This window comes from Mastigoproctus giganteus, chromosome 12, assembly GCF_048544385.1.
Source record: "Mastigoproctus giganteus isolate SK-2022 chromosome 12, ASM4854438v1, whole genome shotgun sequence".
Taxonomy (NCBI): Eukaryota; Metazoa; Arthropoda; class Arachnida; order Uropygi; family Thelyphonidae; genus Mastigoproctus; species Mastigoproctus giganteus.
The window spans coordinates 127893148-127907449 of NC_143586.1; the positions used below are offsets into that span (position 1 = coordinate 127893148).

Sequence of the window (14302 nt, forward strand, 5' to 3'; positions counted from 1 at the left end):
AAATTCATCAAATTTATTTACCAAACTCCTAGCATTGGTATACACACAAGTACAGTAAACCCCCGCTATTCGCGGTATCTGTATTCGTGGTTTTGCGTATTCGCGGTCCCTGATTTAATATAAAATGAAACCTAAAAAAATGTGAATTTTAAAGCGCCGTGAACATTTTCTGCCATAAAAAAACATGAGCGTGGCTAAAATTATCTTTCCCGGTCAAAACAGTGCTCAGTGGGTGGGGGGAGAGGGGCGACAAAATCGCGAGCGTGGATGTTTCTCTCTAATCCTTGTTCAGTATGTGTTATGCGTTTGTCATGGAAGGCTTCTTCATTTGCTTTTAATTTATATGCTTATAAATTGAACAAATTTATCAATTTATAAATTGATATGCTTACAGAAGTGATAAATCTACCATTTTGCAGTGTAAAACAGACTTTTTCGAGTGTGTTAACGAAAGAAAGTGACTTTATTGTGGACAAGTTCTTTCTAACCCGTACAAAAATATGGTTACGAATAACAAGGGAAATGTGAAAATATCAAAGGTGATGACATTAGTGAATAAAATTGAGTTATTAGACAAAATTTCTAATGGTGAAAGTGTCTCCTCAGTGGCAAAACATTATAAAATCAATGAGTCAACGGTACGATCAATCCAAAAATCGGAAGAAAAAATCCGCCGTAGTGTCCGTGAAAACGCGCTAATTGTTTCAAAAATTTGCTCTGTAACTCGTGATGTTAAATTAGAAAAAATGGAAAAAGCTTTAAATCTGTGGATAGAGGACCGAACTCAAAATAAAATTCCGTTAAGTTCACTCATCATTCTTGAAAAGACAAAACTCCTTTATCAAAACTAGCGGAACTGGTGATAGCACTGGCTGGATAAGTTTTTTAGCTAGCAAAGCCGCTGGTTTGAAAGATTTGTTTGAAATTTCTAATAAATATTACATTTAATATTAAATTGTTTCTTATTTTCATTTCAATGCCATATGTTTGCATTTCACTACATACTGTCTATGTACATAGTCATATTATGAAGATACATATAATACATACATAGACAAAATTTTAGACTAGTCTTTCTTATATATTTCATACTTTAGAATGGAACCCCTTTATTACTATGGGAGCCATAACTCAGTATTCGCGCTTTCGGTATTCATGGGATTTCTCAGGAACGTAACACCCGCTATTCGCGGGGGTTTACTGTATACATGCACCTGTTCTTTTTCTTAGCTATCCTAACACAGCCCATGTGTTTGCTTGTACCGCAATGACTCCCAGCAGTTTCTGAAATATCCTGCATCTTGTTTTCCAGGCTTGTGCTCATTCCAATAGAAGCAGTGCAAGAATCACTTCCACTTCTTCCAGTGGCTACTGTAAATCTATTAGTCCTTGTATCCCCCCAAGCTAGCAGTTTTCCGACCCACCTAACACTGCCTCGATAGCATCAACAAATATTCTTGCACCCTTTCTATTTAAGTGTATCCCATCCCTGTAGAAGCAGTCCCTGCTGTTAACAAGTACTGACCAGGCTGTAAAAAATTCTACCCCTTGAGCCTTGCACAGTCTTTCCAGGGCCGAATTGATCGACAAGGCTCTCATCATATACTCCCTCCTATCGTGTATGGGCAGAATTGCAGACACTTTCAAATTCAACCCTAATTCACGGCTTTTTTTCAACAGTGACCTGTACTTGTTAAGTAATTCTGCCTGTCTCCTACTCTTAATATCATTAGTGCCAACGTGTACAACTATATCACCTTTTGTGCCCTTAAAAGGTGATATCTGCTCCACGTCATCAACCTTTGCCTCTGGCAGACATACCCTGGTCCTATTCCACCTATCCTTTTTACAAAGCATGTTACCCATTTCCCTGACAATAGAGTCACCAACTACTACTAGTTCCTGTGGGACCAGCGCATTCTGCCCTGGGGGTTGCCGCTGTGTTGCGTGATGACCAAGTGCAAGCTCTGGCGTTGATGTGGGCAGCTGAGAGCTTAATGGGCCCCTCACTTTAAATCCTTCGAGGGCATCCACCCTGTCCTTCAAGCTCTCATATAGGCCCATAACAACGCTGAGTTGTCGCCTGATTTTGTTACACTCCTTGCATCGCACACACACAAAGACATCCCCCATGGCAATATCATGTCCCGTACCCGATTGCTCCGCAAACATCATGCAAGCAGTGCATTTTAAAAGGCTGTGATTCAGAGGGCAACTGCTCCCCCTCAGTTCTCCTCTGAGCCACAGCACTGCCATTAGCTTTAGCCTTTTGCTTTGCTGCTCTGGTCTGAGTCATGATTTCAATTTAATTTCAATAAAATTTAAATTTCTGTACAAAATTATAACCCTAAACGTTATCCCAACACAGTTATAACACTATATATATTTTTCAGTATCAAATATTATCTACGTGTTCTGTTTATATAACTTCCGTATCAAGTTATGTATTAATTAATTATGTTTCGTTTGTAATCTAAATCGTTATATGTATTTAGTTAAAAGTGCAATTTAATTGACAACGAAGTTTAACAAAATTAGTAGATTTTGCTGATTAATTGACAATATTATATTATATACTATACTATACTAAGCTAACGCTATCTAGTTCGGGATATACTTTGTATCGTATAACAGTGGCGCAAGTTACGAACAGTAAATCTACGGACACTTAAGTATTACTTCCAAATCTCGCTGTCTCCATTCACAATAAACTAACGATCCTCACTAGGTCTATAAGCTACTTACAGAAAATAATTTGATGTATCAGTTGCTCAATAAAGCGGCTAAATATGGCTAAAAAACTTCTCGTTCAGCGGATTCAACTTTAAGTTATTGTCTTATGGAGTGTTACCACCTTTATTTGACTATAATTCAATTGTTGAATAACAGGACACCAATTGTCATTCTTGAAGGGCTTTACCTTCACTGTTCTTTCTTGTAGAGTGCCGCAGGGCTCTCCTCTGGGCTGTATACTCTATATCTCAGTAACCTCATGAGAGTGCTCCAAATCTTTGATGTCAGATGGCAAATGTTTGCTGGTGACATTAAAATCTACAAGGTTATCGATTCAGTCTCTGATGCTCATATTTTACAGTGTGGTCTCAAATTCATTTCATATTGGCTCAGTGAAAACAGTGAATACAAGAAAGCTTTCCAAGTTGCTGCTCATTCCAATAGAAGCTGTGCAAGAATCACTTTCACCTCTATCTGTGGCTATTATTAATGTATTAGTCTGTGTTCTCCCCAAGCTAGCAGTTTTCCGACTCATCTAACACTGCCTGAATAGCATCAGCATATTTTCTTGCCACCCTTTCTGTTTAATTGTATTCCATCACTGTAGAAGGGATACAATTAAATAGAAATACAATTTTAGCATTAGCAAATATTCGTACACTCTTTCTATTTAATTGTATCCTATCACTGTGGAGCATCCTCTCCTGTTAACTTAAGTTAAATAAACTTATGTGACCCACTAATTGAGTGAGAGGTGGGAGTAGGAGATGGTAAGCCAACCGGGCTAGCCGGGTGGGTAAAGTACCTGCCTGGCAACCCAAGGTCGTGGGTTTGAATCCCGCCTCTGGCTTGGATCAGAGTAGTGCAAAAAGTTTGGGAGTTGCATTATGGCCACAGAAGCCAACAAATAACAAAAAAAAAAAAAAAAAAAAAAAATGGTAAATTTATTAACACGAGAGGATTACAGACAGTAAACTGATTGAGCATTACACACCGTAGCATCATAGATTAAAATGATTGATTGACAGGAAAATTGAGATCAGTCAGTGCTATACTGGAAAACAGTTTGTGCAGTTTCTGCAGTTCGTTGATAGTTTTCTCTCTCTTTTTTTTTTTTTTTTTTACCTTTGCTAATATTTTAACTCTACTGGTCTCTTAATGATATGTTAAAATTTTAATTAATTTATCTAGTCAAAGAGAATCATGTTTCTTACAAATAATTATTCTTAAGCACATTTATTTTTAATATATTTCATTAATTTTCAAATTTTATAGTTATGAAACCACAAGTACAGCTTTAGCATTTACCAGTCATCTTTTAGTTCATCATCCTGATATTCAAGATAAGATTCACAAAGAGATAGGTGAGATTCTTCAAAATGAGGTAAGGATGAGTGAAGCATTGCAAATAATGTACTCACAGTTTAATATTCATGATACCATCTCAAACAATTAATATTGAGGAGGTATGCTGGGATACAGAACTGGTGTTCTGTTGTTATTTCTTAAATGTAAAAAATCTCACATTTATTCTAATTTGAATATTTTATTTTACTGGACATAACATCCATCAATTTTATTGGTAATTTAGACATAATATTTAGAACTTTTACTAAGTCACAGAATTGAAGTCTTAAACTATAAAAGAAAGTATTAAACTTACCTAAAAGTTATGTTATAAACATTTCCTATACACATATGGGCCAATACATAATGACTACCTACGTAATAGTGTATTGGGCTGCCTTTTGCCTTGATAACTGCTTGCACCCAGCTTGGCATTGACTTCACAAGGCCGTGGAAAGTGTCTTTAGGTATCCTGGACCAGCTGGACAGAAGGACATCCTGCAGTTGAGCAACAAAGCAAGGCACTGGTATGGACTGCCGAATATTACGATCCACCACATTACACAATGTATGATGGGAGTGATGTCAGAGGAATTTGGTAGCCAGGGTACACACAAAGTGCTTGAATATGATCCTTCAACCATTCCTGTACATTGTGTGTATTGTGACATGGGTGTTGTCCTGTTGAAAGAGTCCAATGCCATATAGATAAATGGTCCCTAGGTAGAGCAAAACTTGGTCTGAAACAATGCCGAGAGAGGATCTGGTGGTAAGGGGGGGTGTTCAGTGGGATGGAGGAATCCAGTGATGCCCGTGAAAACATCCACCAAACCATGATACCACTACCTGCCTGTTTTCATCCAACTTTTTCAGTCTGGTTGCAGCTGTTCACCTGCTCGCTGTTGAATACACATCCATCCATTGGTGTGATGAAGCAGAAGTAGAGCTGCAGCTGGTAATATACACGGGGTAATGTAAAATGAAAAGAACCAAGGGTAATTATGCATTCAGATATGAAATTCAGGCTGCCAGGGCAGCTAATGGCATTTTGTCAATGATATACAGGAATTTTGCCAGGAATAAGGAGGTGATTATCCCATTATATAAGGCAATGGTCAGACCACATCTTGAGTACTGCATGCAGGTTAGGAGACATCATATTAGGAAGAATGTAGAACTATTGCTGGAGCAGGTACAGAGAAGGGCAGTGAGATTGGCAAAGGGAATGAAAGGGTGGTCTTATCAAGAAAGGCTCCAGTTTAGCAAATTGCAGTGTCTGGAGACTAGGCACCTGTGAGGTGATCTGATTGAGGTGTTCGGCTTTGAATGACAGTAGAAATGGAATTTTTTTTTTTTTTTTTTTATGTGAATAACATCTATGCTGGGGGTACCCTATGGCACTCAGGCTGTCACAAAAAGTGAAACATCTAACTGCTGTTATATCTCCAAAACTAATAGACTAGTATAACAATTTATACTTATTTTGTCAGGTATATAATGCCATAGATGTGCAAGAAAAAATTAGAAATTTTGATATTTAATATAATTTTTTTTCGAAAAAACTAAAGTTCACATTTTGGTCATGTGCCGTTGCGCCTCGGTTACTTTCACTCTCAATAACTTCTAAACTATGACAGATAGACATAAACAGTAAGGGACAAAATTTTTCAGTAGGGAATGTAGTTTTTACATCTATGAAAGTTTTGATGTAGCTCGTATGGTTCTCGAGTAATAGTGATGCAAAATTGAGAGAGTTGAAAAATTCTAGCATTTTAAAGTTTTTGCAATATCTTGAAAACAATAAATGTTAGATAAAAACAGTAAGCAACAAAATTGTTGCCCCTTTGAGAGCTCTACAAGGATAAATAACTAGATTTCAAATCAGGTTTTTAGTTTTTGAGAATTGAGCAACTCGTTAAAGTAACTACTTCATTCGATTACTTCGCATTTGTCGAGCAGTGCGGTTGTGTTTCATTTAGTTAAGTTGTGATGATGCCGAAAGTTACATCAACTAAACATGTTCAAACATTTCAACAAAATCACGAATCTAACATTGAAAAGCAAGTGCTAAAGTCGCGGCAGAATGCAAGAGAGAGAGTCATAAGCATAAACGTGAGCAAGATCAATTAGAGGCAGATGTCCGGCCATCAGCATTGAAAAGAACAGTGCAATCAGAGAATGAAGATTGTCAAAAGTGTTATACGTTAAGTTCAAAAGAATTTGAAAGAACATTTTTGAACAACTCATTCAGGTATGTCTACAGTGTTTGTGACAGACTGTGGTTTCAGAATGATTTGAGATTACCGAAGCCAAACTATATACAAATTCTTGAAGATGAATTTCCAGAAGCAGAGAATGTGGCATCGTTTATGCTTAATACGTACTTCACAAACTTAGAATTGGGAAATGTACTATCGTTATCCAAGCCCAACATCTTCATATATCATCCATTTCCATTGAATTAACCGCCGCTCGATTGTATAAGTGAATGGTTGGTTTCAGCTAGATTGCCTTTCATGCAGATTCGACGTTTGCGATATGAAACTGGCAGTTATGGTATCATCGGACAAGTCATAAATATTCCAGTCGATGTGAATAATATGGTTACAGAGTTGCCTCATGCTTTAGACACAAAGATTATGCATCCAACGTTTACATCAAGAAGCATTTGATTATTAAATTGACTTGCAAGGATATGCGAGAAAAGAAATGGTCAAATCGTGGTTAAGGTATTTAATTAATACTCCTCTGTACAAACGTTATAACATCACAATTCATCGTCAGTTGCTTGCTACAGTTTCATCGAGAGTTACCAATAGTGAACAAGTAAACAATGTAGAGAAGATTGCGTCATCTGAAAGTGACATCGAATTATTTATAGCACAGCAACACACTTTACTTTGGGATGAAGACAGATATCTTGCAATTACTCCTGGACAACACAATCAACCGAGGGCGATAGTTTACGATGAACATGTTAAGGAACTGTCCTTTCGAGTGATATACTTAGGCCATCCACGTAAATTTAAAGATGGATTACATGTTACTCCGTTTATGATGGCAACTAACGAAATAAGATGAAAAGATCGCCGAGGAGTAATGCCACATCATATTCTATGATGTGGCGTTACTACTCTTAAGCGTAAAATTTTTATGGTGATGAAAATTTTACGCTTATTTTCATGGTGATGAAAATTGCACTCAATGTTTCTAACATTGAGTGCAACATACTTTTGCTGGCCACACCTCTTTAAAACACTTCACAGACTAAACAGTAGTGAAGATATAGAAGTTGATGATCCAATGAAAGAATCGACAGCATTGCAGCATACAAAGCTAGTCAATGAGGATCCAGTAATGTGTACTGGGTCGTTTTAATGCATGGGCGCACCTGGCGGACACCTGGGGCCTTGGCCTACTGGGAGTTTCACTTGTGGATCTTAAATATTTTTTTAAAAGGCTCCTCTGTGATGGAGCATAATTTCCAGTAGCTCTTTTAATACATAGGGTTAGGAATGCAACAGGGAGACCCAGAAAAAATTTAAAACAAAATTTAAACTGAATAGGGGCCACATTTGTAAATTCGTCGGGGGGCCCAAGAGTTCTTAAAACAGCCCTGCTGTGTAACATACTTCAATAAGCTAGTTGACGTTATAGTGCATATACTGCAATCGAAAAGGTACAATCCTTTTGGTAAATTCAAAGTAATCGATTTCTTCACATGTATAGAGTTCCAGCATCATGGCAGTCTGCATGCTCTCATTTTGCTGTGGCTACAAAATGATCCTAAAGAATTGGTTTCGGAAGATATGCCAAAGACTAGAAATAATAGATGAATTGTGCAGCGTCGATGCTCTGAATCTTCTGATGTCTTATCAAATCAAGTGCACAAACATACATTTACTTGTTTCCAGAAGAATGATGATCGATGCAGATTCACTATTCCATATTGGCCTATGGATTAAACGTGAGTTTTAATACCGAAGACAATTGATGTTCAAGTTTCGAAAAATTTTCAGCAATATAAGAAAGATCTCGAAGAGAAACATTATGATACACTTGAGCAGTTTTTAGACGAGCACAAGTTGGATATGAAAACTTACTTGGATGTTATTCGATCAGGACTGACAAGACGAATACCTTCGATCCTTGGATAGCTGGCATATTAAATTCAAACATTGATTTACAGTTCATACTCAAGGAACATTCATGTGCATCATACGTTGTAGAATATGTTAACAAAACCAACAGAGGCATAAGCTGTTTGCATCAAGAGTTGTTCAAATTGCAAGAAGCGTGTCCAGATCAGGACTACACTGACTTGTTAAAACGCATTAGCATTAAAATGTTAACAGCTTTGAAATGAGTTTGCAAGAGGCAGCTTGGTATTTGCTTCATCAGCCAGTGTCTGAGGCTAGTGGGGAAGTTGTGTACATTCCAACTACTTGGCCTCACAGGCGTCAGAAAAGTAAGAAGAGCAAGAAGTGAATGGCCAAAGAAAATCTCAATGATGATTCTACCGACAGAAATATGAGAAAAGACCAAAAGAGGGAGAGCTCGGTCAGCTTTGCTTGGCTGATTTTGCAGTGAAATACAATGTTGTGAAGGGACAATGTAAACCTAGAAAACATGCAAGTCATAAGGTATTGTCACTCTGAAATGTCTGAACTGGCAGAGTATAAACGTGAGATGGATTTACTTTACTGGCCTTTCGAAAATGAAATGGTTAATATCTTAGATTCAAACAAGTTTCTTCAGATATACGATGAAAATGAAGAGTACTTTATGAATTGCTGCAAAAGAAAAAGTCGGACATCAATATTGACAAAACGTTAGAGTATTGTAGAAAACTTTACATTGAAATGGATGATAAAGAGGATGTTCAAGCAAAATGCGAGGAATATGTTCAAAGTCGGATTGCAGAGGATGCTAGTAACAGATTTCAAAAGAACAATGATGATATTAAAATGATTTCGGCAAACTCGCTATCTGCTGTGGTACGTCGGTGAGATAATGTCATGACCAGTGATGATTACTGCAAGTTGGTTCGAATGACGAATAGAGAACAATGCAAGTTTATTCTTGAAGTTATACATTGAATAACAGATCGAGCTAACACAACACCACTTCAAATATTCTTTACTGGCCCAGCAGGCTGTGGCAAGACGTTTACCTTGAAAATTATAATGGAAACTTAAAATTGCTTGTCAGGTGCACAACTCGCTTAACAACGCATTCGTCACCTGCGCGTTGAAAGGGACGGCGGCCATAGTGATCAATGGTACTACAATTCATTCGGCATTCAAAGTTGATATGATGCAAATACATGTTAGTCTTGCTCGAGAAACTTTGCACCTCTATCGTAATGCATTTCAAAATGTTCGAGCAGTAGTCATTGATGAAGTTAGCATGATCAGAGCTGACATTTTGCAAACGATCAACTCCAGACTGTAAGAGATCACCAGAGAATTCAGTCGAGAGTTTGTTGGTTTAGATATCATATTTTGTGGAGATTTGCGTCAGTTGCTGCCAGTGAATGCAAGGCAAATATTCAAGCTTCATAAGAATTCCATCGGTGGTGCAATTTTGTGGCAGTCTCTCAGTTTCTTTTCACTGTTTCAAGTGATGAGACAGGGTGATGTTGTATTTTCCGGCATAATAACTAATATTGGAAATGGTGAAACATTAGACATTGAAGAAAAGAAGTTAATCGAAAGTCAATTTAGAACACGAGACTTCATCATGGAACAAGTACCAAATGCTGTTTGTTTGTTTCATCGTAACAACAATATTGTTCAATATAACGCTGAAGCATTGGAAGGAAACACCACCATCGATTGTACAGTCGATGATCGCTTCACGTTACAAGAGTCATGAACAGTTGACTAGTATGTGAACAGAACTCCATCAAATAAGTGTAGCAGAAACCGTAGGTTTGCCATACGTATTGCATCTATCGACCGGAAAACCTTACATGATCACTACAAACATCGATGTTGAAGATGGTTTGGTCAATGGAGTGATCAGAACTTTACAGCATGTTGAGATGGAATTCTCAACATGCTGTAAAGTTCCGCCACAGTATCTTTAACAGTTCTGCCACAGTATCTTTCAAATGCAAAAGAATCCAATTTCCTTTGGTTGAAGCTTGTGCCATGATGGTTCATAAATCTCAGGGTGGAACTTTTAAAGAAATCGTATTCGATTACAATAAGATTCTCAAACAGCAACTTGTATACATTGCATTGTTGAGAGTTAGAAGCATCGATGGTCTGTACAGCAGAAATCAGAAAGATGACTTTACATTCTACCATGATTGCAGTTGTAATGCACCTAAGATGCAAGATCTTTGAACTGAATTGAAACATTTGAATAACCATCGTTTGGAAACACTCTCTACAGCTGCATTAAAATTTTGGGATCAAGTTGCTTCATTGAGTTACAGAATGGTATTGTCGAATACACAGAGTTTGAAACTTCATAGCGAAAACATTGCGACCAATCCAATTCTCATGGAATCGAATATCTTTGAATGAAATGAAACATGGCTTGAAAACGATGAAAATGTTGATGTTCGAGGATAAAAACGTTTCGCACAATTCAAAAGACCTTCTGTGCAATCTGGTGGGGTTACGATGTACAATAAAGTCAAATCAACAATATATACACCACATATTCTTATTACTGTGGATGCAGACTCGCTACAGCAAATGACTGGTACAGATAATTGTGGTGACATTTGTGCAGCTGAAGTTGAAATAAATGGACAGAAGACTTTGCTTGTAACATTCTACATCTCACCTAATTCAACATTAGAACAGATTAAAGTTTTTTTAATATCCAATTTAGTGATTTATATGCCAAAGTTTGGAGACACCTAAAGTTGTAAGGAAATTCAACTTTCAAAAGATCCCAATAATTTTAGTGGGTGATTTAAACATTGACGTTAAGAAACCTGAAAATGCTCCATTCCTCAACTTCATGAAATCAACATTCGATCTTAAACTCACATCAGATCTTACAAAATCTACTACGCACGCATCATGTATTGACTTGGTCTTCAATTGCAATGTTAATAGTTTGAATTGTTTCAAATATGTGTCCTTAAACACCTCAATCAGATCTCCTTGCAGGTGCCTAGTGTCCAGACTCTGCAATTTACAGAACTGAAGTCTTTCTTGGTAATAGCACCTTTGCCAGTCTTGTTGCCCTTTCCAGCAAAACTTCCTAAAATCAGGCCTCCAGGCCTGTATATTGTATCCAAGATGCAGCCTAACCATTGCTTTGTACAAAGGGATAACACTTTCTTATCCCTGCTAGCAAAGTTTCTGTATATCATTAACAAAACCTCATGAGCTCTCCTAATAGCATGTCTGTGCTACTCAGAGAACGTCATATCTGACTGTACAGTTACTCACCCTCCTTCCCAAGTCTGTTTCATTTTCCACTACATTGAGTGCAGTATCACACAGTTGGTATGTTAACCTGGGATTACTGCTACCCATATGCAGTACCTTGCAGAACTTGCTTGTCAATGTTAAACTTAAAACTGCCACTTCTCAGCTCATCTGCCTAATTTTTCTAGATCTTGTTGCAGTAGTTTACCTTGATTACTGTCATTAATCACCCTGCCAACCTTTGTATCATCTGCAAACCTCTTCAATGAGATTGATGTGACTGAATATCAGCTACATCAATATCACTAATCTGAATGCGCCTCCGTAGCCAGGTGGGAAGGAGCAGTAGTGCATATCACATGCTTCTTGATTAGACCCGGGTTCGAGCCCGTCACCACCAAATACGGAAGATGCGGAAAGGTCAGGGAATGACCACCACATATCCCAGAGCCTTAGTTGCTAATGCTCCTAAAAAAACCAAAACAACAACAACAAACAACAACTAATCTGAATGGAAATCTTTATTAGTTTCATGATGAATGCATAACTTTCTGACTTAGTGACCCTTTGGGCACCTCCGTAGCATGGTGGGCAGGAGGAGCAGCGCGTAGCACATGCTTCTTGATTAGACCTGGGTTCGAGCCCGTGACCACCAAATATGGAGGATGTGGAAAGGTCAGGGAATGACCACCGCACATCCCTGGAGCAATATGGCCTTAAGTGCTAATGTTCCTAAAAACCAAATAACAAATAACAGTGACCTTTTATAGGTCAAAATAGTATTGTTTGGTAATTTGAAATATTACCAATAATCTAGTATCTGTTATTTTTAGCCTGGCAACTCAAATAACTGTAGTAAACCATCTCTGAAAACAGAAATTATTCTGGGGCCACTCAAGGAATGTAAAAAAATTTCACATTTTCATTAGAAAGTTTCATCTGCTACAAAAGCCGATGTCTGCTTTAATTTTTATAGTAGTGGTAGCTCTCAACAGATTTTCCAGTGAAATTGAACAATTATGCATATCAAATTTAAGTTTTCACAAAGAAAACTGTTACCAGAAATAATGACTAATTTTCCAAGGTATTTCTTGTAAATTCCAATTTCATCATATCTCTTTTCAAAATTTTATTTTATTTCAGTGTCGCATTGTAAATCAGTTGTCCCCTTTACAGGCAACTGCAACTCTTGAAATGTTTATATCAAAGTGCAATTCAAATATATCAGTTACACTATTGTACTTCTATAATTTTTTAAATTTGGTATTATTATTATCAGTATTAGTATCAGTAAAAGATGCAACCAAGCAAGCTTATACAGCATCAGCCAAAAATAAATAAATTAAAATGAAAAAAACACTTCCCCATCACCTTTCTTATTTCTTCTTAAATTTATTTAAAATACCAGCTTCCACAACACCAAACTGAAGTTTGTGCAAACAATCAAATACTATAGATGGTGTCTTTCGTATGCCATCTATATTAAGTTTATTTTTAATTTCTTGTTGATACACTCCTCTTTAATCTCTTGTTGGCAGTTTGACTTTGCTCTGTGTAAATGCTTAAGCTTCCTTGGTTTTATTTCTTTACTGCATTTAGGGCCATGGTTTTGCAATTCTATTGCATTGGTGAGCCTGCTATAGTTTGTCAATTGCTGTTCTCTGCATGAATTTGTATAACATTTGAATTGCAGTAATTTCCATGACGGTTGTTATCCTGTGGCCTTCTGAGGAGATAGGCCTCTGTTTATTTGTTTTCTATTTTGTTATTTAATTTATTTATGTTGTGGATAGTTTATGGTATATTCTTCATGATTTTTCACATTATTTTGCCTTGGTGTTATCTAGAGGGTGCCAGTCAAAATTTGTCCTTTATTAGCTTGTAAATTTAGGCTACACTTGCCTTCTATTAGTATTAGTAATGGTCGCATGGTGCAAGAAAGCCTATGGCTTATGCTGCACCAGCCAAAAAAAAAAAAAAAAACCCCGAATAGAACAATGATAAAAAAAAAATATATATATATATAAATAATAATAATTAATAAAAGAAAAGGAAATTAAACCTATCATCATATGCGCTTCCCTGACCCAAAGGTACTATCCAGATGACCTTTGAATTTCCCCAAATATATATTCCACCCATGTAGGCAATTTATTCCAATAATTTATAACTCGCTGGCTAAATTAAAACTTCCTGCAGTTCAATCTAAACATTTCCCCCCATAACTTGAATTTATGTCCCCTAGTTCTAGCATCATTTATAATCTTGAAAATTTTGTCCTCATTCATTTTACTGATGCCTCTCAGAGCCTTAAACACCTCAATCAAATCTCCTCTAAGGTGTCTAGTTTCCAAACTCTGCAACCCACACATTCGAAGTCTTTCTTCATAAGGACGCCCCTTTGCCGATCTCGCCAGGCAAGTTACCCGTCTTTGCACTCTTTCAAGAAGCTTGATGTCTTTCTTGTAGGTGCGGTCTCCATACTTGAACACAGTATTCCAAGTGTGGTGTAACAAAAGCCTTATATAATGGGATTATCACGTCCCTATCTCTACTTGCAAAAGTTCGATAGATCATCGATAGAACACCATGGGCCTTCCTTGCAACCTGTTTACAATGCTCAGAGAATATCATGTCTGATCATATCGTAACACCCAAGTCCCTTTCCTCCAGTACTGGGTTTAGTTGAACTCCACCAAGTGAATAAGTTATTTTGGGATTACTGTTTCCCAGGTGTAATACCTTACACTTTGTTGGATTAAAGCATAGCTGCCATTTTTCTGACCATTCCTGAAGTCTATCTAGGTCTCTCTGAAGAAGCTCAG

The 14302-nt window shown here is 37.2% G+C and overlaps 1 protein-coding gene across 1 annotated transcript in view; it reads left to right on the plus strand.

Annotated features, from left to right (window-relative positions):
* The window catches only part of LOC150077410 (cytochrome P450 3A24-like), a 330473-nt gene that overhangs the window by 216899 nt on the left and 99272 nt on the right, over nucleotides 1-14302 (plus strand). Inside the window, exon 9 of the mRNA XM_090385893.1 lies at nucleotides 4009-4117. Coding sequence (XP_090242019.1) covers nucleotides 4009-4117 — 109 coding nt within the window. The remainder of the gene's footprint in view (nucleotides 1-4008; nucleotides 4118-14302) is intronic.